We start from the raw sequence: 26,132 nt of genomic DNA on the forward strand, positions 1-26,132 counted from the left end.
TTTTCACTCAATCACCTTGTCTCGCTCTCTGACACAATGCTTCATTCTGTGTGTGTATTAATATGGCTGCGAGGTCACAATGCAAACGCATTTGCATGTAACAACTACAGATAACTTGTTTCTTTACAATACGGATGCTCCCAAAAAGTGGACGGGTGACTCCAAACTATTTAAGGCATACTGCTGCATTAGAGTACGTAAAGGTTTGCAGCAAAACCAAAGTATATTGAAAAGACAGCTGGTCACTTCTGAACCGGTTTCTATCCGTTTAATAGGAGTTTTTCCTTGCCACTGTAGCCTGGTGCTTGCTCATGTGGGGATTCCACATTCCTAAGTGGAGGAATTCTGAATCACTGGGTTTCTCTTAATTAAAGAGTTTGGTCTTGACTTGCTCTATATGAAAAGCGTCTTGAGATACTGCTTGTTATGATGTGACACTTTATAAATAAATACTGATTGATGGACACAAACACACACATATGAATAATAGGCTTTAATCACATAAATTAAAATTTGGGCATCCGGCCCCCCTTCGTTACACCAGCAGTAACTCAAAGAATGCAATGAAAATGTTGTTGAGGTACAACCTGCCACTAGTGCATTTAAGTGAGTGGATACGGGGCTCAGTTCTCTGAAGCAGACCAGGTTTTCACTGATCCTGGTAGACCTGCACAAAGGACGCTTTAAACAGGGCTGTAAATACCCAACTATACTGTACATCACTATGTTTCCTCTACAGGCCAATTACTTTTTTAAACATAGCTGTCAAAATAAAAGGAAAAGTATCAGCTTTGGGGGTGCAGCAAGTTGTAGCCACTTTAATGTCAACGGACCAGAGTGGAGACAAGCAACATTCTTCTTATAACACCACGAGTGCTCTGTGCACTTTGTTCAAGTACTCAAAGCACCCAGAAGTGCCAGAACAAAAGATCTGATGTATTTCCAAAGAGAAAAGAAAAAACAAATCTGTCCTTATGCGACTTTGAGTAGCAGGCTGTGTATGTCTGTATGTCACCACACGGTCTACGGATGTCATAGCGACGGTGACAGAACAGCAGGTCCAGGACAGTTCAGGATAGTTCAGGATCAGGAGTTGGCGCCGGTCCGTGGCCCTCTCATGATGTGGATCTTGGCTTCTCCATCCAGCTCGTCCATGATTCTCTCCTGTTTGACGGACAGGATGGTGTAGCCGACTGGACAAGTACAGGTTAAAGGAAAAGGCTGAATGTTTATCTCATTGGATGTATTGATGTCTCTTGAGTGCAAAAACTAAAAATATGTATATATACAGTAAAATACTCAAAGCTTACACTTAGTTTCGGTTTTATTTATTATCTGTGTATTTATTTTGAAAAGAACTAAATTAACAGTTCTATTTCCTGATAAAGGTGATGATAAAGCAGCTGTCATGACTTAGTTTGATTTTAGAGGAACTTTCTGACTGTCAGCAAAACCCATGAGACCAAAAACCAAGTGAGCAAACTGATTCTACAAACAATTATTGTGTGTGCATCCAAATCCTTATATATCTTATTCACCAGTGACACAGAGCTCCATCGTGGCCCAAAAATGATTAAAAACACAGCCATACTGCTGCACTGGGTTCATTTCTTCATTAGTACACGCACAGTCCGACACAATATTCACTCTGCACCATATATGGATTAATTTGCCGCTTAAAATAGTCCCCAACAACTGCACTATTTCCTCCTGTTTGAATAACATTTAGTAAAAACCTACAGAGCCCAGATTGAATCTAAACATCTGTGACCATTTTCAAGACCTTCACGAGGAATGAACAGAATGGGCTGAGATGAGAGTATTCAGTTATGGATGATGTTCTTGGTTTCGATTATCTAATGGAAGGAGGCTCCCGCCTGTCCTTTAAAGTTGAGCTTCGAAGATTTGACAACTGCTTTGTATTCACTTAGAAAATGCTGATATAAAGTCATATTTCAATTTTGGTTTTTCACAGTAAGGTTGAACATTTTACAGCTAAACAGAACTGCTTTTGTATCAATAATCATCAATATTCAAATTACGGTTCAACAAGTTGCCTCTTCACATGTCATTACAGTCATGGGTGACTCTGTGGCACCCTCTGGTGACACACAGCCATCATAGGGAAAAAACAAAAAGCACTGTACAGACTGTCATCGGGATGGTTGTTCACTTAAGCTTCATTCTCTTTTTGCTTTTGCTTTGCTTCTGTGAGTAAAAAAAAACATGCTCTCTCAGTATTAACGTTACCCAGACTTTCCTAACAGGCCCGACCTCACACAGCAGACACAGTAAGAGAAGATATTCCTCTGTTACTCCCACAACGGGGACATTTACAGTGTAGACACAGTAGAACTGCATCTGTGCTCATTATTGGAGATTTAATCAGCGGCGCCAACAGGGTTTTGTTCTTATCATTGTAAGTCACACATCATCTCACGCTCATGTTTCAAACTGCAAACAGATTTAGACTTTATCCAGGACGTTTGAGGAAACAGGAGGACTGAAGGAACTGTTTGATGATGTTACTTAACATGATTTTTTAAACTGAAATACTTCATTGGTTAATAGATTAGTCAACCATATGAAATTAATCACCAATATTGGAAATCATATAACTTTTCACTACTTTTCAAGCAGAAATGCTTGGGGGAAAAAAATGATGTTACTCTGACAAGATTTTATAGACCGAACAATTAATCGATTAGTGCTATTGATCCTCGGCAGATTATGCTATGATTTCAGATAATGAAAATAATCTATAATATAATATAATATAATATAATATAATATAATATAATATAAATAAGCTTACAGTGTGAAAAAAACATCCTTTAAGTAAATTCAGACTCCTTTCTAATTATTATTATTATAATGTGACTATGAATAGATGTGTATTATTCTGACGCATTGCTGCTGGCGGGCTCCTGTTCGATCGGAGCTTTTTAAACCTTCCCTCTGTCTGTCTGTCTGTCTATCTATCTATCTATCTATCTATCTATCTATCCTGAAGGACGGTTAAATGTGCAGCTCGTTATGTCACATCGGTGTGAAGGATACACATGCCGAGCACAAACGCTCCGATGGCCAGGCCGGTCAGCCGGTTCCTCTTGCGGAGCCGCGCTGCGTTCTCCTTCCAGTAGTCGAGCTCCTGTCGGCGGCGGAGCAGCTGCTTCTGGGCCGCCGTCAGCGAGGCTTTCCCCGGCTCCTGTGCTCCTTCGTCCGCCATCACTTGTTTGGATAATCAGCTGCCTGGATGCCTGAAGTTCAGCATGAACCGGAATTATTGTTCTGTTAGAAAAAAAAGATCTTTTTTAAAAAATAGCACAGCGCCCCCTACTGTGTCGGATGTCTAAAAAAATTGCTGCATTAAATAATTTCAGATTCTTTTTATAGAATATATTATTTTATATATTATAATATATATTCTATATTCTTTTACAGTATATTGAATATTCTATTCATACAAGCCCATTTTCATCTAGATAGATAGATAGATAGATAGATAGATAGATAGATAGATAGATAGATAGATAGATAGATAGATAGAAATACTTAATTGATCCCCGGGGGGGAAATTCTGGTGTTACAGTAGTAGCATAGAAAGTTAAAGTGAGCACCATCATGAATACAAACAAATAAGTAAAAATGTTGTAAGTACTAGTTGCAAAGCAAATAAATAACTAAAATAAAGGTAAATAAATAAAAATGTAATACACACTATAAAAAGTACTAAATGCAATCTGCAGAGGAAAAATGCCAATTACAGAAGTACAAAAAGAACAGTGCAGTGTAAAATAAATTATATAAAAAAGAAATGTACTGGAAGTGTAAAGTGAAAGCCCTCTGTGGCTGTCTGATATTTAAATCAGGGTCTTTTAGTCAGTTGTCTTCCAAAACGAAGACTGTTGGTATTGTAGGCCTATTCATATTATATTCATATCCCATACATATGAGGAAAAAAGGGGACAGGGCTGGTTAAAGGGGGTTCTATCATGGTAGAAAAGCAATGGTAAAATGATGAATACTGAATAATATCATGCATTTATTGATGTTGTCCACTGTAAACTAAATGACAGTACCAATTACATGCGCTTTATGCTTTATCTCTTAAGTAGGCTCTTTAGAGCATCAACTAAGTGTAATATTAAGAAGTTTGTCAAATATGGCCACTGGTCCAAATCAATAGTATGACTTCTAAGCTTTGAATAATGAAGTTCAAAGTACCTTTCAGCAGAATCATTGCAATACCCCTCAAAAAGACCACTTATCTGATGTATCTGATATAACTGCTGGTGTCTAAGCTTTACAAGTGAATGTTATAAAGAGAAATTGATGGATAAAAGCAAAATACAAAGCAAAAACAATAGGCTATACAGCAGGCTATATAATAGAAAATCATTTTTAGCTATCGTTATAAACTCTTAGTATAATAATAAATAATAACTCTTAATATAATAATAAATAAGTAATAAACTCTTATATATACATGGAACATTACTGGGATCTTATACGGGTTTTACAAGTGACACAGTCCCACCATCTTGACAAAATAAATGGTTATGGTAATATTACTGAAATAACTACAATCCTCACCAATTGCTCCTGCCAAGGTTTCACTCATGTCCCATTCATACAACACTGAAGAGTAACCCTCCTATGATGGTTTAAGTCTAAAGTGACCATCCTGTGATGAGCTGACAAGCCTGCGTTTTAATAAGCGCTCTAACCAAACTCCACTGAAGCGCAATAGAAGTTTATAATGAAGGGAGGTTTCCAACAGCAACATCAAGTAGTAGACTGATTTATTGTATAATACATTATCATACACATGTTTGTAATGTCCAGCGTTTCTCAAGAAATAACCTTTAGCAGCATTCGAAACATTAAATAACATATTATTCAACATGAGTCAGTTTGTGAGATAGCTGGTTCTGATCCTGTGGCTGCAGTTTCAAATGTAGCTTAATTGTGCAAATAAAACACGATTCCAGTGAAGAGTTAGTCAGCAATCAGTCTTTTTATTATCTTACACTCAGGATATGATGAAAGCAAGTCTAACGAACAAACCAAAAAAAAGGTCATGTAAATAATGTTTGACAATGTTCCTCAGCCTCACAGTGGAAGCTTCATACAGCAGTTGATTACAAAAAATGAGAAAGGAGCTTGTGCACATTTTCTGAAACACTTTCAGACAACACTTTGCCTGTCCCGCCCTTCGAACAGAAACTGGCCAATAACACCTTAGTATTAAATGAGGGACGTGAAGTGTAAAATCCACCTTGATAACCCCATCTTCACACTGTACAAAATTTGAGGCGGACACACACACACACACACTCACAACCTTTGAGTGCTTTATTGTTTTAAGGAAGTTAATTTCACTTGCACAGTTTTTTCTCAAAACATACAGGGATGTTTGGATTCAGCTTACGGCCGACTACCGGCAATTCTAAATGGAATGATGCCAACTGAAGGCAAAGAGTCCAAAGCAATAGTTGAATGCGCTCGCAGCACAGTGTCCTTTTTTGCTGTTATATAAAGATATAGCAATCGAATATATCAAATATCTAGTACAGCTGAATCAGTAATAGCACTGCATTTCAATGGTCTATATTAAGAAAATCTACATTTGTTTGTTTGTGTCACATATTAGAAACAGTTGAGCCGCTTTTGGCATTAAAAACTGATAAAAAATATGATTATTCAGGATGGAAGGAGAAATAAATTGAAATGAATAGTCATTGGAATAAACCACTCATATTGTTGACTTATCAAACCCACGTTTTTGCCCGGCAGGCTGCAGACTGATGTGGACTGATAAGATAACAGTCAGGAAAACAAGGACACAATCCTGTATATAGACATATAGACTGATATAGACACAAATACATAATCCAATAGAAACACATTGATTTGGAATTTGTGCTCGGGGACATTTATGCCCACAGACACGAATTCATAGTCATTTTGTGACTATTTCACGAACGTCCGTGGGACTAGGTTGGAGTTGATTTAAAATGAGATTACCTGAGTTTCTCAGAATTTTGTGACAAATGTCTGTCTGACAGATTTCACTCCCTAATCTTTCTGACACAGAGATGGTGAGCAACCAGATGCCAGATTCTCAATTCTCACTTCCTGATTCTTACAAGCAAGGCCAAACCCAGGGTAGAGGGGTTCGGCGAATCGGTTGTAGAAGCTGTAGAGGCATGTCAGCGTGTCAGAGGAGATTGTGTAGAAAGACACAGTGCCAGCAGGCCAGTCCAGATACACTGCCACTTTGTGAAAGGGTTTGTGAGGGATGTTTAGGTATGTTGTTCTGTCATTGTGCTGAAAAACCCACCTCTGTGCACTGTACTGCAGTTCCCAGGACTTGTCATTCCGCCCAAAGATGTTGTCTTTACCATCTCCTCTCCTACTGATTCCTCCGTAAGCCACTGCTATTTGAGGGTGTCCCTTCATATCAGCTTCCCAGTAACAGCGACCAGTCAGCCCATTTCCACACAGCAGCTGTTTGCAGTGGTCAAACCTCTCTGGATGATATGGATAAGGCTGTTCCTCCTCCACATTTTTCACATGTCTGTTGTTCTCAGAAAGTATGAGGCTTCTGTGTGTTGTGTTCGGGTCCAGTGAGAGTTCACAGGCATCTGATAGAGAGAGCAGCACACAATAAAGCAGACACAAAATATGCTTCTGAAACATGCAACAATCACATATTTGTTATCGTCGGTCTAATGAGAGATATTCTATGGCACTAAGCAGTCACTTCTAAAGGACTTCTAAAGGACCCCAAATAGGGTTTTGTCAAGGAAACTGGGGCCTCATTTATAACCCTTGTATATGCACAGAATGGGGCCTGAAAGAGGTGTAGACCACCTCCAAGCAAAAGTTAGGATCTATAAGAATAAACTTGACAGGAGAATGTGCGCACCTGCATGGAAATTCTGGCCTATGTGTCGTCTAAAACATTTTGGAGACAGGGGAAATTGGTGATACAGATGGAGAAATCAAATGTGAGAGACACCATCATATATAATGACACCTGTCACACATTTGCACATATTTTACTCAATATTTGTATCAGCGCTGTCTCAAAATCACACCCCACCCCACAACACAGAGGAGAGGGACTGTATGCTACTCACACTCGTGGTCAATTGTAGAGCACTGTCTTAATGTCTGGCTTGTCTTTCCCCAATATGACGTGTGAATACACTGATCCTTTTCAACCACATCAACCAGTCCTATTCAATCACATAAGCAAGGCTAACTGATGGAACTATCATCGGTTGTAAAAATCCAAGAGAATATCAAATTACAGCACTGCAGAGCTGAGTACCAACATATAGTACCAACAGCAGATATCACAACATATGATTTTAGTTTATATATAGTTTTTGTGTGGTCTTCCATTGAACCACTGATCAGCTTGTCATTTCTGTGCATCAACATTCACAAGGTGTTGTGCTATGGTTCATATAGGGGGCAGAATATCAGGCAGATAGTGGAAAAGTGTGCACATTTCCAGGTTGACTGGAATATTGTATGCAGGTGCTCACATAAATCTGATTATTTTTCGGCTTTTGTGTGCACATGCACTTTTAGTATGGACCCTACACACTGTTTTATAAATGGGGCCCTTGGTCACTCTGGTTTAGCCTGGGTCAAGTTATTTTCAAGTGTTATTTGCATCACAGTCTCACAGCAGGGGATAGCTGAGCTGCTGCCGTCCTGCTTTGTAGCCGCAGACTGTGTAACAGAAGTGAACGTAGCTTTTGGCTCTGAAAAGTGAAGCCAATGCAAGAGTACCTAAATCCTGCTTTCTTTCTATTGGCCAGCAGGGGGCGACTGCTGGCTGCCAAAGGAATTCCAATTGTATGGCAGACTATGAGAAAATGACCATAAATTTCAATTGACTTATTACCTCAGTAAATACTTTCCTAAATAGAATGAACATCACTTCTGGTTCCAAAACCATGATTGCAAATGCCAAACTCTAGACATCAAACGTTGTCCATAAACCAATGGGTGACTATGCCCATTTGTTATATACAGTTGGTTGCAGGGCAGATCATGGTTAACTCATGGCTGTGTAGTTGCAATGGTATCTGGAGAGGAAGCTCAGAACCAGAGTTTCTATAGCTTTGCACGTGTTTTCCCAGGCACAAAAGAGATGCATTCTGCAAATAAACTTGTGTTGTATTGAGTAAGCAGACACACCTGACTGGAGATCCAGTTTGTATGCACCCTGGTGCACCCCAATGCATATGCATTTAATGCTTAAAGGCTTAAATTTGTTAGATGCATTTTATATCAACCAGCAATGACTGGTTTGTCAGAGCTGAAGAGGGGAGTAAACTGTAGAAGCAGAGTAGGCTGCACCAAATAGGAGTATGGCAGAGTCTGTGGCTGAAAAACCTAAGATGCATCCAAGAAAAATGTATGATGCTCCAGATGAAAAAGAACTCAACAGAAGAAAAGAAAAGAAAGAAAGCAAAGGACCTATGGGCTTATGTCATAAGCGTGTGACAGCTGTGTTCAATGAACAACTCAAACAAGAGCAATAAAAACAGCCCAACACAACTAATATTACAGGTGGGTTCTCCAAATTCAACACAATATGTCACTTTTGCCAGTAAACCCACTTTGCAATGGGGGTTAATTTTTAGTCAAATACAAAGTTTAATACAAAGTGGAAACAGTTTTGTTCTCAGTAATAAAAAACATACTTACACTTCAACAGACCAGGTTTTAACCTCTGCGCTCCGCCATGGTCCACTCTGAAAGAATAACCATAGTAAGAAATAGCAGCACAGTAAGTATATCTTCTGTGGCCCCGAGGTGGAACACACAGCACTGGACAAAACGCAACAACGAGCAGAAAATACAACCATATTTCAGAAAACACCACAGCAAAACAGAGAACACATTTAAAAAAAAAAAACTGAAAAGGTGGACAATGATTCTTGCAAAATGTTATGTTTTTGGTTTTGTTATGTTTTGTGAAATATTAGTGATTTCTTTAAATTTGTTTCTGGGTTTTGCACCTCAGAGCCACCATTACGTTCTCTTTGACTATAGAAATAAGAGCACTCACTCCCAACTCCAGCGTTAAAACCAGGGTGTTATTTTAGTTCTTTTTGTCAACAGTTCTATTAGTTATGATACGATATGACATCGTACTCACCAATGATTGGATAATCATTTTACCATTTACCTGTTTTAACCCTCAAAGGTTTATCCAGGGGTTTTACAGCTTTTTCAATCTAATTATTTTCAAGATCAAGACCCAAGTTGCAATAAACAGATGTATTCTTTAATACTTTAATGCTCTGCTCCTGTCAAGGAAAGACTGTCAGCACTTGATCAGCCATACTTTAGAGTGTCCAGTCTCCACTGTGGATCTTCCAGTCCAGCAGAGAGGAACGCCACTCCTGAGTCTCCTGGATGATTGTAGCTCAGGTCCAGCTCTCTCAGGTGGGACGGGTTGGAGCTCAGAGCTGAGGCAAGAGAAGCACAGCCTTCCTCTGTGACCATACAGCCCGACAACCTGTTAAAATTCATGCATGGTCAATGAGTTATTGCTTTGACTCTGAAGTGACATCCCTCTGGAAGGCAGCGATTAAAGATTTTAGGATGCAGTAACAGCTGCTGTGTAGTTACTGTGAGATTACACATAGTTTAATCTAGTCATGTGATTGTGTATGTACAAATGTATATGTAAATGTGAATCTGTTCTTACCTGAGAGCTTCCCGTCTGCACTGAAGACTCTCAAGTCCAGCAGAAAGAAGGTTCACTCCTGAATCCTGCAGGTCGTTGCTACTCAGGTCCAGGTCTTTCAAACTAGACGTCTGGGAGCTGAGAACTGAGGCCAGAGCCTCACAGCTCCTCTCTGACAGCTTACACTCACTCAACCTGGGTAAGAATGATTCATGATAACAGAGAAGGGTCTGTGGGTCTGCAAATGCAACAATTTGCAATATTGTTTGAAATACCAAATCATTTCACTCTGCTGACCTGAGAGTTACCAGTGTACAGTGTGGACTCTCCAGCCCAGCAAAAAGGAACTTCACTCCTGAATCCTGCAGGCTGTTTTTACTCAAGTCCAGAACTTTCAAGCTGGAGCTCTGTGAGGTGAGAACTGAGGCGAGAGCTTCGCAGCTTTTTTCCGACAGGTTACAAACACTCAGCCTGAAGTAGAATGAATCACAAAACAAGCATTAGAAAATCTGCTTAAATTTCTCTCAAGCTGGAAATTTAAACCGGACAGACTGAATTCATTGTGTATAAAGACCTTTTTAGAGGCCACATACTACTTAAGCATCTTTGAATTAGTTAGAGCCGTCTTTAAATTGAGGTGGTTAGGCCTGGCACCCGTATGAGTTTCCCATTAGGGCTTTGGTCCCTTGTTTTGACCCCTTGACCTCTAGTTGCAATCCAATGAATTCATCATTTGACACAGTGAGCAAACATTATATAGAATTATAGAATTGTCGATTAATCTTTGATCTTTTGATTTTTAAAGAAATCAATTACAATATTCTATATAGCTGGAGCTCTGCTTCCACAGTGTCACTCGGTTACGCTTGCACATGTTTCTTTTATAATTGTACAGTTTGGGGTTATAACGCACCTGTCCACTAGAAAGCAGTGTCACATTTAACAAATCAGACAGACTGACTGCGCACACAAACATCTATCAAACAAATGTGAAGGAACATGGATTTATCAACACAAATGGATGAGATAATGGCAAAATGGGAAATGGGAAAAATTGTTTTAAACTAAAACTCCCCAACAGAAGAGAGGATCAACCAATCAGCTTGCTGGATGCACAGGTCCGCACTATGTGTTGCTGAGATTTGGCAGAAGTGCATGTTATACAAACCTGCAGAAGCATAATTCCAGCTTTAGTAGGAAAACCTATGGACACTTGCAGGTAAAACTTCTACATTTGAGTGCCATAGGCTGTAATGTGAACCCGGGATTCTCTACAGAAACCAACTGACCTGAGAGTTTCCAGTTTACAATTTGGACTCTCCAGTCCAGACCTAAACACCAGCACTCCTGTATCCATCAGGTTGTTCACACTCAAGTCCAGCTGTGTCAGACTGGAGAACTGGGAGCTAAGGACAAAGGCCACAGTATCACAGCTTTTCCATGTCAGCCCACAGCCAGCCAACCTAAAAAGGGTGGAAGTGAAGACAAACATTAAATCTAGAAACGCTGGGTTTCTATTTAAAATATAGAATCTAGATGTCTGTATTAGCATGAATAGATTTTCAGCTAGTGTTACTCTGTATGTCAGGCTTCAAACAGATTTAGATGTGGCTAGTCATATGGATGGCTGACCTGAGAGTTTTAAGTCTACAGTGTGGACTTGCCAATCCCTCAGAGAGCATCTCCACTCCTGAGTCGTTCAGGTGGTTGTTTGTAAGGTCCAGCTCTCTAAGACTGGAGGACTCGCAACTGAGAACTGAAGACAAAGCTTTACAGCTTGTGGGTGTCAGATAACAGTAAATCAGCCTGAAAAAGAATGAATGATGAAAATAAGTTTTGATTTGATGCAGTCTGATATGCAACGTTTGGTTGTGTACTCTTTCTTATTACGTATTTGTGTTTTATACGTTACGTATACGTGTTTCCTACTTAAACAGTTTTACGATAAACTGCAACTTCCTTAAATTAGGAAAATTATCTTTTCAACTAACAAACATAATTTATGGAATTCATGGCACAATTCAAACAAGATCATAAAATTATTGGTATCTCACTGTTGACTACAACCAAAAGGGGTGGGACTTCACCTCTCTATGACAAGGTGATATAAAAATGCACACTTTTATAAAATCAAGCAGACCTGAGGGTTTCCAGTCTACACTGTGGATTCTTCAAGCCCTCTGTGAGCTCCAGGATATCTGAGTGCTGCACACTGTTGTAACTCAGATCCAGCTTTCTCAGATTCGAGGACAGGCAGCAGAGAGTTAAGGTCAGAGCTTCGTAGCTTCTCAAAGAAAGCTCACAGCCACTTAGCCTGAGGATGTAGTTAGAAAAAAATGATTACGAACCTAAAAGTATGCCATTTACAGTATTTGACATACACAGTAAGTTGTGCACCCACAGAGATAGGCTGGACGCTTGAACCACTGGCAGCAACCTCAGAAGACCTTCCTCAGAAGCAGAGAATTTCTTCAGGTCAAACACATCCAACTTGTTCTCTGATGACAGTAAGACGAAGACCAGAGCTGACCACTGACCAGGAGACAGTTTGTTTGAATAAAGATATCCTGAACTCAGGTACTGTTGGATCTCCTCCACTAGAGAATGATCATTCAGCTCATTAAGACAATGGAACAGGTTGATGCATTGCTCTGGAGAGGGATTCTCCCTGATCTTCTTTTTGATGTACTGGCCTACGTCCTCATTGCTCTCTAAGCTACTTCCTGATTGTTTCAAAAGGTCTCGAAGAAGTTCTTGATTGGTCTGCAATGAAAGGCCGGTTAAGAAGCGGAGGAACATGTTCAGGTGTCCATTTGGACTCTGTAAAGCTTTGTTGACTGCACTCTGGAAGAGGTGTTTCACTGCAGACTGCTCTGTGATGAGTTCAGGGTGCTGGGAAGTTGATTGTTCTTCAGACAAGAGGTTGACCCCAGAGTTGGTGAATGATACAATGAGATGAACAGCAGCCAGAAACTCCTGAAAGCTCAAATGGACAAAGGAGAAAAGTTTCTCCTGGTTCAGTCCACGGCCTTCTTTAAAGATCTCTGTAAACACGCCTGAGTACACAGAGGCAGCTCTATTATCAATGCCACACTCTGTAAGATCTGCTTTATTGAAGATCAGGTTGCCTTTCTGCAGCTGTTCAAAAGCCAGTTTTCCCAGGGATAGAATCAAATTGCTGGTCTCATTGTTCCAGGGTGGATCTGTCTCAGCTCCTCGATGATATTTGACATTCGCCAGTTTGGACTGATGCAATAAAAAATGGATATACATCTCCGTCAAAGTCTTGGGCAGCTCTCCTCTGTCCCTGGTTTTCAACACATCCTCAAGGACCGTTGCAGTGATCCAGCAGAAGACTGGGATGTGGCACATGGTGTGTAGGCTTCGGGATGCCTTAATTAGGGTGATGACTCTGCTGGCTAGCTCTTTATTTCTGAATGTCTTCCTGAAGTACTCCTCCTTCTTCGGATCAGTGAACCCTCTCAGCTCTGTCACCATGTGAATGTACCCTGGAGGGATTTGACTGGCTCCTTCAGGTGTTGTGGTTATCCAGAGGCAGGCAGAAGGGAACAGTTTCCCCATGATGAGGTTTGTTAGGAGAACATCCACTGAAGCAGATTCGTTAACACCACTGAGAGTCTCATTGTTGTGGAAGTCCAAAGAAAGCTGGCACTCATCCAGACCATCGAGGATAAACACGATCTTGAGTTTATCAAAATTGCATATTCCTGCTTCTTTGGTAGCAGCAAAGAAATGGTGAAGAAGCTCCACCCAGCTGAATTTTTTCCCCGTCAGCAAATTCAACTCTCGGAAAGTGAATGGAAATATGAACTGTACATTGTTCTCGACTTTATCTTCGGCCCAATCCAGGGCAACCTTCCGTGTCAACACTGTTTTCCCAATACCACCCACTCCTTTTGTCATGAGTGTTCTAACTGACCCATTTTGACCAGGAGACAGTTGAAAGAACTCTGCCAGTTTGCCAGAAGCTGTTGGCCTCTTTCTCATCCTCTCAGACTGTACCTCTTCTTCTGTGATACAGAGCTCAGTGTAGACCTCATTCATCAACATCTGCTTTCCAGATTTTGTGGATTGCTCAAACAAAGGCTGAAGCTTCTTCCTCAGGTTGGATTTGAGCTTACGCTGGCAATCAGCAAGAGCCTCTGTAAGAATAAACAAGAAGGGACATTCTCAGCGTAAAGAGTAATGCAAACATTTCCAGATAAATGGAGACAAATCTCTAACTCTATGTTGCCTATTCAGCCCAATTCCCTGCTGAAACCTGAATCTTAATCAATTCACTGCCCTATTTATTATTATCATCATTATTATTATTGTTGTTCTTGTTGGACAAAAGTCAGAAAGTAAGTGAGAGAGCTTTGCAAGCACAGGAAATATGTAAACAGTGCAATGTCACAGGTTTGTCAGTATAATAATGCACAGTTTGTAGTAAAAGGTCAAAAGTTTAAACATGAATTTAACATTAAATCCAGGATTAGTTGGCCTACAAAGTGGTTCTGCTCCACCCATTCACTGTAGTTTTGAGTTGAATCAGTTTAGATTGGTTATATTGCATCAGTGGCCTGGGGACTTTTCACCTACTGCCTACAATGCTTCATCTGGATTCCTTTGCAGATATACCTTACCAGACATGAATTTAGCCCCTGATGTGTGCCTTTCTATCCAACATAATGTTTTAAAGAAGCTTCTGATATTTTGAAGTTCCAGTTATAACGGTTCTGCTACAACACATGGTGTTTTTGAGAGAGCAAAATTTAGGGGCACAAATATGGACTTGTATCAAATAAACCATAAATAAACCATAATGTACAGTACTTGCAGAGGGTGCTTCCCCAGCGACAAATGTTGTGTATTCTAAAACAGTTCAGTTCTGCTTTATCTTTTCTCTCCCTTGCGGTTAGGGCTCTGACAACACAGAGCAGTGATGGCATATCTTTGCCATGGTCCCAATGCAATTTATAGCTCTGCAGTTACACATGTAACTCTGTTCTATGCTTTAATGTATTCATTTATTACTCCCCTACTTACCTTTGGATGTTGAGTTGATGTTTGATAACCGCTGCACCAAGTCATTCTTTTTGATCGCCTTCAGCACCTTAATGATCACCTCAAATGCATTTTTATTGTAGGTCTCTATGATCTCATCCACCGTGTCCAGTCTGTCTGCATTCTCTAACTGGCTCTTCGACATTGCCGGGAAGCTTTCCAAGATGTCAGCCTGCTGCAGGAACCATTTGAACTTTTTAAACTCTCCCTCTGCCAAATCCTCCAATGTAGCCAGCAGCTCTACAGGTGTTGTCATGGTTTCTTCTTGCTGAAAGACCATTAAATCTTGGTTACAATTTATACTAAGGGTGCATTTCAATCAATACAGTGATGGTTTGTAAATTTGTTTCCTATTCTAGTAACATCCCATTAATTATTTGCCTGTAATGTTTCCTGTTTTATTTTTGTCTATTCCCTGCTTACATTTGTTTGCCTGCTTAGTACTGATCCTCTGTATACGACTGACTACACAGAAATCACTTTTATACTTTACATTGTGTCCTGAGTCTATCTCTGCATTTGAGTCTCTGATCTACACACGTGTCACAACTCTGAAGTTAAAGTTTCAGCACATTTTCACTTCTTAATGCAACAATTACTATATAAACTAACCTTTCTCACTTATGACATATTCTTTCAAGCTACATATATACCTAATCAAAGGAATACTCCACTGGAAGCCTGTCTTTTAAGTCTTGAATACTGACCACCTGAAGGCTTGAATGGCTCGGAAACGTTGGCAGCTTGCTCCTTTGTGGTGGACGGCAGCTGTAGTCAGCTTAGAATGACAGCACTGGATGAAAGAATGAGCATCAAAACAGCCAACAAATTAAATAAGTTTCAGGATATAAATATTAAAAATCCACCGTAAGCATAAGATTTGAAGAAAAATATATTATTAACTGTTAAAATGTTGTGTACAATACCTTATCATGTTGAAAATACCCTGCTGCCACACTGATCGGAAGAAGACTAGAGAGAAAGAGAGGGTTTCTAATACATTTATATAGAACTCATTACTGTGGCAGCCTCAAAAGGGTCTCAAAGGTATAATTATACAGCAGTTTTAGGAACCAACTGTAACATCTAAGAATAGGGTGGAGATTACCTAAACACCAACCTCACATACTGTAAGACTAAGAAAGATAATCTAAAATACAGTATTGCCTGGCGACTTCAATCAATCAATCAATCTTTATTTATATAGCGCCAATTCATAACAGCGTTATCTCAAGACGCTTTCCATAAAGAGCAGGTCTAGACCAAACTCTTTAATAAGAGAGAGACCCAACGATTCAAGAATTCAACATTAAGGATTCAAGAATCCCCACATGAGCAGGCATGAAGAGAAAACAAACAGAAACCAAAATACTAACAACAACTATAGCACTGACAACTGGAATGTGACAAATAACTTCTCAGTGTAATAACTTGAGGTAGACTTGAACCGGAAAGCACGACACAAAAACAAGTACTAGAAAGTTCAGTTATACTCAGAGATCAGTCCAACAGGCAAACAACCCGACAGGCTGGCAAAAGTCCAAACAGGAAGATCAAGCAGAGCAGGACTCAAAAAGCTGGAACAAATGGTCACTCAACAATCTGACAGAGACCTGTGTAAATACTAAGAACTAAGGAGGGGCATGAGCAGGGAAATGAAAGCGGAAAATAAGGTGAAGGGAACGAGGTGGGAGTGGCAAGATCTGAAATGACAGGAGAGAGAGAGAGACAGTGGCGTTGCACAGTTTGCCAGAATACTACACACATGCAATTTGGAATTGGAATTGTGTTGAACTGAAGTTGCATTGTGAAGCTGTGCTGTATTTAATAAAAGTCCCTGGGGCTGCAGAAGTTGGTGTCCGGCTGATTCCTTTGATTTTTTACAACAGAATGAAGACAAAACAATAAATAATAAAGTGCTCTGAAGCATTCCACTTCTTATTGGTTATTCTGTGAAAGCAGTAAGTGAGAATGAACTACCGTTCCAGACGGAGGTCTTGATTGAGGCTCCTTCACTTGGTTGACAACTTGAATTTGTGTGGCATTATTGTGACAGCTGAAAAGCTGGGACGAATAACAAGGAAAAAGGAAGAACCTGAAAGTGACTCTTGTACAATTAATTCCTCAGGAAACAGGAACTTTCTGAAATTACTCAAACACGATGGATTATTTCAAAAGACCCATAAACTTTAGTAGTTCCTCTTTACAGTTCTCAAAGCTCTGTGTATGCACGCAGATAGGAACATACATATGTAATCTGGACTTTTGATTTACAAGGCTGTGGCCTTTTGTCAGCTCTGCCTCTACCAACTACCGAGGGAATTACCTGGTCGGTCTGCTGTTTGGTGCTGAGCACATAGTGTACAGTGGATTAGGACTTTTTCACTGAATATGAACATAGCACAATGAGACCGATGAGACTCAAACAGCAAAGTTGTGAGCTGGACAGCTGAACAATGAGCTGTTTGGTTAGGTTTAACCACCAAAAACTTAAATAATGGGTCAGAGTAGGAAGTATGGAGCCTGGACATGAGCTGTGGAATGTTTGGTTCTGAAGTGGTTTAATGATATGAATGAGTATAATATTACACACAAATAGTCCCTTTGGCATTCAAGAAGTGCATGAGAACCAGGGCGAGGCCAGCTAAAGAGAGAGCTAGTGGATTCTAACCTTTACTGTCCACTTTCACAATTCTGCCATTAACAATGGAAAATCTCCTCTTCCTCTTATTTGTCAATATACGTCACTAAATAAGGGTTAAAGGAGTACTCCATTTATTCAGTTAGGAGGATTTGTAAAGGACAATTCATTTCAGGCTGTATTTTCTAGGCTGAGCAGGACTCCTCATGACAAGTAAACCGAACTTTGTGTAAAATCAGAGGAGTGCCCCTTTAATAACGCTTGCATTGTAAGCTACACAGTAAGCTATCTCAGATCTGGAAACACAGCACCTGGCTGTGCTTTTCAATGTGTACAGCACAGTAATCATTCTGAAAAAAGGCTCTGTTTTTCTGGTCCACATTACAATGTAACACTGTAGTTTGGAGATTTCTCCACTGGGGAACATTTTGAGCGTGAAATACACCAGCCTTGGTGGAGAAAAGTGCGAAAATAGAGAGTAAAAGTTACCTTTTCAAATGATTCACAGTAAAAATACTGCTAGTATGAAATTCTCACGTTAGCTTAGTTTTCAAGTTTTTCAAGGTTGAGTAAAAACCCCAAGAAAATCAATCCAGAATAAAAGTCCAGCCAGAGCAAAAAATAAGCTGAAATAACTGCAGGGCAAACAGTCCGTCCGGAGGCAGTTCAGGAGCCTGCGGCAGGTGCAGGGGGGGCGGTGAGAGACGAGGAGTGGAAAGAGTCAGGGAGGTTCTTTGCGTACTCCACCAACTCGTAGGAATCTCTGATGTCTGTCAGGCCGAACCAGAAGACGGTCCACACGCCATTAACAAAGCTGCCATCACAGTGTTTGAAATACCTGTACAGACAGAGATAATTGTTCATCATGAATACATGTTGTAACAAGACTACGGGCCCTGTTTTAATCACGAAACAACACATGTGGAGCAGTAAGTCTTGGGTGCACAGACTTCGTGGGCTGCTACGTGGTTTGGCACTTACTCCAAGTTGCTTTGGACGAAAGCATCCACCAAATGAAATTAATGGAAAGTCAATGCCAGCATGAAAGTCTTGAAACGTCTGTGTGTGTGTGTGTGTGTGTGTGTGTCTCTCACCAGGGATTGATCCTGTTGGTGGCTCTAGATCTCCAGAACAGTTTGCCTAAGTCCTGTCTGATACATTCCCACAAGATGTGGCTGGTACCCTGACCCTGCTTGCTGCTGCTCACCACGAACTTGTCGAGGTAGGGAGTGCCGCTGTTCACCGGCTCCATGGTGATGATGGCTGCAGCACTGTAGCTGGAGGGACAGAGAGATTCAACACGCTTACACCCCGACTTTGTTTCAGGGGACGCAGAAAAAAGACAAACGCTGATCTACATTTCTGTTTAGTTTGGACATTTTTTTCCTGGTGCAGTCGCACGCACCCTTCAGAGAGGTAGATGGAGTGCAGCCGTCCTCTCAGAGAGTCGATGTAGTCTCGCCTCAGAGTTTTATCAAACGATTTGTTGATGAGAGCCAGCAGACGCTCTACATCAATCCCATCCAGGGAGCTGTACCTGCAGACGCACAAAATAATGATTTATATTCTAAACGCAATAAAAGGAGTCAAATGCAGCGTCTGTTCTTGTAGTCTCAAACTTTTAAGGGAGAATGTGAGTCCTTTCCACTCCTACTCCTGACATCTTTTTGGATTATGACTTGAATTTATGGTTACAGGTCAGATTACACGTGCTTGCATGCATGCGTAATAAGTACTTACCGGTGTATGGGGTCTCCGTTTTTAAAGAGTGTCCCAGACCCTGAGCCAAAAGTACCAAAAGACAGAAGAAGCAGTTATAGAAATCGTATTTGGATTTAAACCCATGTTAATAACTATACTCTGGGGAGACATACACACACATACACATATGGACCAGTGTCCTCCTTGGGTTACACCTAAAAATAGGCCCCATGCATATGTGTGCACATGTGGGTGAAAGTCTCACCTCTGTGGCTAAACAGCTCGGTCAGCAGTGTGTCTGCAGAGGTGATCACTGCAGAGGACTCGGTGGACAGCTGATTGAGCAGTCTGGCTATGGTGGTCACCCTGCGGCGCTCTGCGGTGCGCAGCCACGCAGCCACAGACAGACTGGGCAGGTCGCTAGGCAACGACACCGTGTCCAGCACCTGGAAAACAAATACAAAAGCAAAGTGATCAGGAGAAGTCTTGCTGTTTTCATACAGTACATGTGGAATTGTTCTGTAGGGGGAGCCGACAGTGTACGCACTCAGATTAAGACCACATTCATGCACAGGAAATATACACAGTGATTGCTGGTGTATCCACTGTATCTATGGAAACCCAGTCAGAGCGGGAGCCAGCTGCCGTGCCTTGTGTTCTTGGTTGCGGACGCCTCCCGAGTTGTTCAGGAACATGACTTTGTGAGGTTGCAGTGCTCGAGAAATAGCTGCCGTCACCTCCGTTGGGTCCAACATTACTGAGCAACCTCGCCCGTCCCTCCCGACTGGACAAACCAACGGGATGGTCCCGCAGTCCAGACTCCACTGGAGGAGGCTGATATCTACAGCAACGGAGGAGGGGGCACTGCAGGGAGACGATGACAGAAGAGGAGGAGAAAAGCATGATAGGATGGAGGAAGAAATGAGATAAACACGTGTCTGTCCTCTGTGATCTGACTTTAGCAGAACATGGCTGGCTTATTCACCCCCCATTCACTTCCAAATAGCAAAACTTTAAAGGGGCACTCCACCAGTTTTAAACATTACATTCAGTTAACACATCACACTGACTACTAGCTTGTGAAAACTGCTGCATGTCTCCCATGGCTTCGGAGGAGCTTTCTAAAGTTTGAAAAAAACAACCCTGATGATGTCATCGGGGTCATCTCAACTTGCGCTTGAGAGTTCAAATTTGTACAGAAAGCTAAAAACCGGAGATGTGGGATTTGAAAGTAGTGGGAGTTAAGGAGACACAGGAGGTCTGATGAAATAACATTTTACTTACAGGATACAGCATGTTTGGAGTTTGACCCATCCCAGGCACTAAAGGTCAAGATATCTTGCACGGACACCGAGTTGACTGTTGGGTCGTATCATAAAATGTCATTTTTTTGCCTCAATGCTGTGATTGATTGGGACTGTGAAATCTATTATTATATTAGATGCATACAAACGGAACAGAAATTCTACAGTGCGAGTTTTACGTGGAAAGTTTTGGCAGTGCACCAGTTGTTCTTTATCAGCTAGTCGGCTTGGCCGCGTTCGTTACAGCGAAAACCGACAACGATTAGCGTCAAAATGTATGCTGATGTATGTTTAACTGAAGTTGGGTATGACTGTGGAAACACTTCAAACATGTCATTTACGGCATCCCCCAAATGTGTTGAAAAGTGGAATGAGACAAAATAAGACTGGAGGACAAGTTCTTCCCCCAACAGCATTCAAGCAACCTCTCACTGCATGTTCGGACTGCGCCAAAGAAACAGCTGATGCTATCAAAGTGTTCATCACTGCAGAATGCAACCACACATGGTTGCTGAGAATACAGGATTTAGGAATACGGTGAAAATGCTGGAGTTCCGCTACAGTGCTGCCTCACGTGTCCATTCCGGTCAGTAAGCTGTGCCTGTCATAGAAAAGTCTGGTCTCATTTTGAACCGAAGCAGATTAATTCCATACCTGATATGTTATCATCCACTAAAGTTACGCACAACTCTTTAATAATTCCGTACTCTACTGAGTGCTTTTTCTGATCTTCTATTTAATAAAAACAGGTTTTAAAATGACAATTAATGAAAACAGGCTCTTTCAAAAGTAGTTTACAATCTACATAGGCTCAAATTGAAAAGTGAAGTATTAAATAGGCTATTGAAACATAAGTATAATTTATCCATTAAAAATAAAGAATTTTAAGTTCCATGTTTCGTCATCTAATATACTTCAGTTACTTTTCGTTTCAGTATTGGTGTCAGGATATTTCGGCAGGTATTGCAGCCAAGTTGTAATTCAAAAACTCAGTAGTTCCACAAGGTAAGTGTGGTGGGGCGAGTCCTAGCATGCACTGGGACGGAGCATGCACTACATTACTGTTAATGGTGTGATTATTCATTATATTTCCACTTATTTTGCACATAAATGAATGGTTGCATGGCTGATTAGATGTCTGTGGAGTTAAAATGCCAGAACTAAATTTCACACCATTTCATTTTTCAAACATCATTGTTAGTCAATACCAGAACATAGCAATACCACAGCAGACACTGACAGAGCACGGACAGACAAGCAGTATGTCGACACGCTGTTATCAGCACTACTGTCAATTGCCAACTACGCTATTGAACAACAAATAGCAGACTGCTTAAAGGTGGTAATGGATGTATAATCTTTGACTCTGGATACTTTGCGAGTTGATTGCATGTGGGGAGTGTGAACAGTGCTGCCGTGCCACTTTTGAATCGCCTTACTCGTGTGTGTTTCAGCACATCACGTTGAATTTAATTGGTCACCTCCTGTCTCAGACTCTGATTGGCCGTCAGTGATTGGCTGCCTGACTCTGATTGGCTGCAGGCCTCAGTTTGAGATGCCTGAATGAAATCATTCCTGCTGCTGCATGTACTTGAAACAGACTTCAGACAAACTGCGGGCATGCTGATATTTTACTCAAGAGAACTCTTCAGGGTAACTCATGTATGAAGAACTCAGGGAGCTTAGGGAGGTGGTGACAGTTTTGTATCGTAATCATCCAAGTTAAAGTGAAAAACGATTGTGCATACTAATTTATGCGCAAAATAAAACTCTCACACTTCAGCCTGGCCCCCACAAACCAGTGACAGCCAATCGATGCACTATGGCTGCACACCCTCTTCTTTCCTAACCCTCACCTGCTACCACGTGGGGCTTCATGCAGTAGGAGGAAGGACTCGGCGGAGAAGAGTGGCAGCACTGTGGCTGAGTGCTGCTGCAGAGCCTCGGTCAGCTGCTGGCTCCGGCCCACCAGGCCTCGGGTGCACTGGGACCCCGCCACCGGCTCCTTGGGCCCCATCTCCTCGTACTCAGAGCGGCCCATCACCACCACAGGCTTCATATCCATCCGCTGCAGAAAAGACAGCCCAAAGGCCAGACTCTGAACCATTTCCCTGCTGTCGAACACTGAGCCGTCCACCTGGGAGAGACAGAGACATGCAGGCACACAGGAGTCAAAATAAGTAGTTCTCTAAAGGAGCATCTGATCCACAAAAGCAGGTGGATTTGGTCAATATATCAGTCCTTTTTCCTCTAGTTGACCCCCCAGTCTCAAAGATTTGTCTGTAGAATCTGCTTCATGTTTAATATTTATTTAATCTAACAAAATAGTTGTTGGATTATGAACCAGACTGAAGTATAGATTTTAAACACTACACTTCACTTAGAGCCTTTCTAGTTAAAGATGGTGTTTGAAAATGAAAATCGATTTTCACTTTAACTTGGGTAATTACGATACGAAACCCTCAGTGCGTATTTCATACATGAGTCACCCCAAAGAGTTCTCTTCAGACAGGTACAATATCAACATGGCCGCAGTTTGTCTGAAGTCTGTGCCAAGTACATGCAGCAGCAGGAATGATGTCAAACAAGAGGCTTGGGAGTAGTCTGGGAGATTCACTTGACACATGTACCAACAGCCGAAATATTTCATCTAGTTTGAAGGAAAAAAACAACTGAAATCATAAATTAAATATGAATCAGGTTTGTTATTAGTTTCATTTTTAGGCTATTTTTTTTAAACCACTTTCTTGTACCTCCAGCTAAGAAGGGCAAGTGAGATGCTGGATTCACTTTCCAGAGGCCGAACCTGTAGATGACCAGGGGAGCAGGCAAACCTTTAAGATAAACCATGAACAATCCTGATTATTGATTCTAACATTTGGTACCTGCCAGCTCCTGTGGGCTCACACTGTGTGGGACTTTTGTTCTGGATTTTCCATTCACCACTGCATAAATCTCAGTATTGACTGAAGCCCATGATACAAATTTCAGTTGTTTCATTTATTCCCTCCAAATGAAGCTGTTATGAATCACTATAATTATGACTGACTGAGATTATTTAGACTATATATTTAACAGCCCCCCCCCACACACACACACACACACACACACACACACACTCACACACACCCTGTTTCTGACTGGGTTTTCATAACATGTCACTTATGAATGTTAACTTAGTGTGACTTTAAAGTTTCAACGTCTTCTATGAACTTTTTCTGGCTGACTACAAGTTTACCTCCAGCACGGCAAAGGTAGGAGACTGAGCCGAAGTGGCTCTCTGGAACTGGGTCAGCCAGTAACGAGCCTCCCGGGGGTCTCCGCCGACTTCATTGAGAAAGGCTTTCACATCCCGGTAGATCAGATTCCGGTTGGTCAGCCCATGTCGGTCTGCGGCCGACAAAGTCCCCAAGTGCTCCTGCTGGGCCAAAGCCGCGGTTTTTCCTCCCGTGCCGGCCGCATCAGAGCTCACCGCGCGCCGCTGCGGACCGAACATCCTCCGCTGCCGCTGGCCGGAGCTCCGGGTGAGCGCCGGGGGAGAGGGGCCGGACAGGTACTTTCCTGCCATCACCACGGCCCGACAGCCGGAGGAAGCGCTGTTCACTTTAGCCATGTCGCTTGACTTCTCCGTCCCTCTGAGTCGCTCCCGGCTGAAGTGGAGCAGCACCGCCTGAAGGCCCCGCCGGCTGCTGGCGGCTCTCTGCGGCAGCACACAGGGATTCATTCAGCGCTGCTGCGTTGGCACTTCTCACATTTCACCAGATAGGACATGCCACTGGGCACCCAGGCTCTTACAGTCAACTACAACCGGCTCTAAATAACATGTAATTTAGCCTGACTGAAATAGAAAATAAATTAAAACTAATTATTTAAAGTTCAGGACATACTCTGGTTTCTGTCTTTGGCATTTTGTTCAAATGTGTCAATACAATAGACATGAAAAAAAAACGTAGCAAACCCACTATGGCAAATAACTGAAACTAAATTATTCTGAAAACCAAAATTTAAAACCTAATAAATAGCAAAACTAATGAAAAATAAGAATTCTGGAGTGTACCCTCTCTTCTCAGTGTACGGAGGTCTAATCTCCATCCTTTGCTGTGTGGCATTCAGTCTGATTCTGATATTTGCCAAGCTCTCAGTACAAAATAAATAGGCCCACTATACAATGAATGTACCAGTTAATTAATACATGTGTGCTGCACCAAGTATGTGTCTTTTAACAAAACACCCGTTGCTTCATCGAAGGGCAGCTGGTTCAGTTTGAATCCACAGTGCAGAAACATTTACTGCCCTCTTTGTTTAATTCTCTGACAGAAAGTCGACACACTTGACATTTAACTAACCTGCCAAATAAACAGCGAAGCAACATGAAAACCTTCGGTTACCAAGTGTGAAGTCGCATCTTTTACGAAATTGTTGAACTTGTACCATTAACTTGTTAAGAAAGTAGTCCCAATTAAATGACGTGTCATACACAACAGTTCATCAGCAAACAGCAGAACAATTTGCATGCTTTGCTTGTACTTTCACCATCTTATTACCGGAGCTAGCAGAAGCGAGACAAAAACAGTAGGTCCTCAGACCAGATCAGCCCGCTGAATAATAAATAATTAACTAATAAACTTTATTCATATAGCACTTTTCTTAACAACGTTGTCAAGTGCTTTACAAAACAAACTAAAACCAGGCAAGACAGAAGGGCTGAGCGAGGTCACATGTTCAGCAGATCCCGACGTGTGACGTCACAAACGGGGCCAAATCTGAACAGATCATTCTCAGACGCATTTACTAAACGGTGGAGCAGGAGATAAAGAGAGAGGATGATCTTTTCACATAATTTCAGGAGCTCTAGACATACCAGGTACACATGTTTATGTTCAAATTACATTAAAAGTGCATTTTGCATATGGTACTGTAGCCTATTGGCCAAAATACTGTATCATGGGTGTGGTAGTTAACATATCATGCATATTACTACTACTGTTTGTAGTGTGGCGACAGCATTGATGATGAAGATTGAAACGCACAGATGAATGCATTCATTGATATAATCTGCGTCTTCTGAACGATCAGAAGTATACAGATCAGCATCAAGTGTTTTGTGTTGCGCTGTGTAATCTGTGTGTTGTAATACAGGGTGGGGATGTGGGGTCTTGTTGTTTAGCTCACAGGATGAGAAACGGGAATATGCATGTGCAAAAATCCATCCATCCTTCCATTTTTCTTCTGCTTTTCCAAGGTCTGATTCTGTCATCTGTGTGTGTGGAATATCATGGTCACTGTTTTGAGCCATGAAATGATTATTTGGCCATCAGTTTTTCCTTTTACAAGGAGTGATGCCCCGAGGTTAAATCCTATAATATACTGAATATTTGTGATGGCCAAAAGTGAATGTGATTTCCTTACTTGCTCCTAATGCATTTGCCATAATAACTGAGTACATTTTAAAACCATGTACGCTACATGTTGAATTGCAATAAACATACTTTTTTTTGTTGTTGTTTTTTGTTGAATTCCTACATCAATAATCACTCAATAATGATAGAAGCTGTGTTCCAGTCTTAGCGATGTATGGTCTCTGTCTACCCCTGGAGGGGAGTAAGGGGTAATGGATGCTCAAGACCCACTAGGCATGAATTTTACATATACCAACTTCCAGTCCCTGATTTAAAGTGTTGTGTATACCTGTAAA

The 26,132-nt window shown here is 41.3% G+C and overlaps 4 protein-coding genes across 4 annotated transcripts; all 4 read right to left on the reverse strand.

The window, feature by feature from the left end:
- Positions 1 to 478: 478 nt before the first annotated feature.
- Positions 479 to 3,265, reverse strand: coa3b (cytochrome C oxidase assembly factor 3b). Its single transcript, XM_070847866.1, has 2 exons — positions 3,061 to 3,265; positions 479 to 1,193 (listed from the first exon to the last, which is right to left on the reverse strand). Exons 1-2 carry the CDS (start codon positions 3,227 to 3,229, stop codon positions 1,087 to 1,089), a joined length of 276 nt encoding a protein of 91 aa, XP_070703967.1. The 5' UTR covers positions 3,230 to 3,265; the 3' UTR covers positions 479 to 1,086.
- A 2,816-nt stretch (positions 3,266 to 6,081) lies between these two features.
- LOC139216314 (stonustoxin subunit beta-like) lies at positions 6,082 to 9,208 on the reverse strand. Its single transcript, XM_070847405.1, has 3 exons — positions 9,191 to 9,208; positions 8,737 to 8,947; positions 6,082 to 6,650 (listed from the first exon to the last, which is right to left on the reverse strand). The coding sequence occupies exons 1-3, from the start codon at positions 9,206 to 9,208 to the stop codon at positions 6,082 to 6,084; spliced, it is 798 nt and encodes a 265-aa protein (XP_070703506.1).
- A 153-nt stretch (positions 9,209 to 9,361) lies between these two features.
- Positions 9,362 to 15,054, reverse strand: LOC139216670 (NACHT, LRR and PYD domains-containing protein 12-like). The gene is made up of 8 exons (XM_070847865.1): positions 14,774 to 15,054; positions 12,126 to 13,887; positions 11,865 to 12,038; positions 11,357 to 11,530; positions 11,014 to 11,187; positions 10,022 to 10,195; positions 9,746 to 9,919; positions 9,362 to 9,553 (listed from the first exon to the last, which is right to left on the reverse strand). The coding sequence occupies exons 1-8, from the start codon at positions 15,045 to 15,047 to the stop codon at positions 9,370 to 9,372; spliced, it is 3,090 nt and encodes a 1,029-aa protein (XP_070703966.1). The 5' UTR covers positions 15,048 to 15,054; the 3' UTR covers positions 9,362 to 9,369.
- Positions 15,055 to 17,298: 2,244 nt separating this feature from the next.
- nags (N-acetylglutamate synthase) lies at positions 17,299 to 24,137 on the reverse strand. The gene is made up of 8 exons (XM_070848074.1): positions 23,676 to 24,137; positions 22,294 to 22,574; positions 19,784 to 19,997; positions 19,399 to 19,579; positions 19,173 to 19,212; positions 18,838 to 18,969; positions 18,527 to 18,709; positions 17,299 to 18,270 (listed from the first exon to the last, which is right to left on the reverse strand). The coding sequence occupies exons 1-8, from the start codon at positions 24,048 to 24,050 to the stop codon at positions 18,099 to 18,101; spliced, it is 1,578 nt and encodes a 525-aa protein (XP_070704175.1). The 5' UTR covers positions 24,051 to 24,137; the 3' UTR covers positions 17,299 to 18,098.
- Positions 24,138 to 26,132: the final 1,995 nt, after the last annotated feature.

The sequence above is a fragment of the Pempheris klunzingeri genome, chromosome 17, assembly GCF_042242105.1.
Source record: "Pempheris klunzingeri isolate RE-2024b chromosome 17, fPemKlu1.hap1, whole genome shotgun sequence".
NCBI classification, from domain to species: domain Eukaryota; kingdom Metazoa; phylum Chordata; class Actinopteri; order Acropomatiformes; family Pempheridae; genus Pempheris; species Pempheris klunzingeri.

Excerpts from the sequence above, each read along its gene's own strand:
- coa3b (XM_070847866.1), bottom strand. The coding sequence starts at position 3,229 with ATGGCGGACGAAGGAGCACAGGAGCCGGGGAAAGCCTCGCTGACGGCG. Across the intron at positions 1,194-3,060 it reads AGCGTTTGTGCTCGGCATGT|TCGGCTACACCATCCTGTCC; the intron begins GTATCCTTCACA and ends GTACTTGTCCAG.
- LOC139216314 (XM_070847405.1), bottom strand. Across the intron at positions 6,651-8,736 it reads AAAACCTGGTCTGTTGAAGT|ATGCCTGTGAACTCTCACTG; the intron begins GTAAGTATGTTT and ends TCTCTCTATCAG.
- LOC139216670 (XM_070847865.1), bottom strand. The coding sequence starts at position 15,047 with ATGACAACACCTGTAGAGCTGCTGGCTACATTGGAGGATTTGGCAGAG. Across the intron at positions 12,039-12,125 it reads CAAGCGTCCAGCCTATCTCT|GCTAAGTGGCTGTGAGCTTT; the intron begins GTGGGTGCACAA and ends CTACATCCTCAG. Across the intron at positions 11,188-11,356 it reads TGTAGACTTAAAACTCTCAG|GTTGGCTGGCTGTGGGCTGA; the intron begins GTCAGCCATCCA and ends CACCCTTTTTAG.
- nags (XM_070848074.1), bottom strand. The coding sequence starts at position 24,050 with ATGGCTAAAGTGAACAGCGCTTCCTCCGGCTGTCGGGCCGTGGTGATG. Across the intron at positions 19,213-19,398 it reads CGAGCTGTTTAGCCACAGAG|GGTCTGGGACACTCTTTAAA; the intron begins GTGAGACTTTCA and ends CTTTTGGCTCAG. Across the intron at positions 18,271-18,526 it reads ACCAACAGGATCAATCCCTG|GTATTTCAAACACTGTGATG; the intron begins GTGAGAGACACA and ends CTGTCTGTACAG.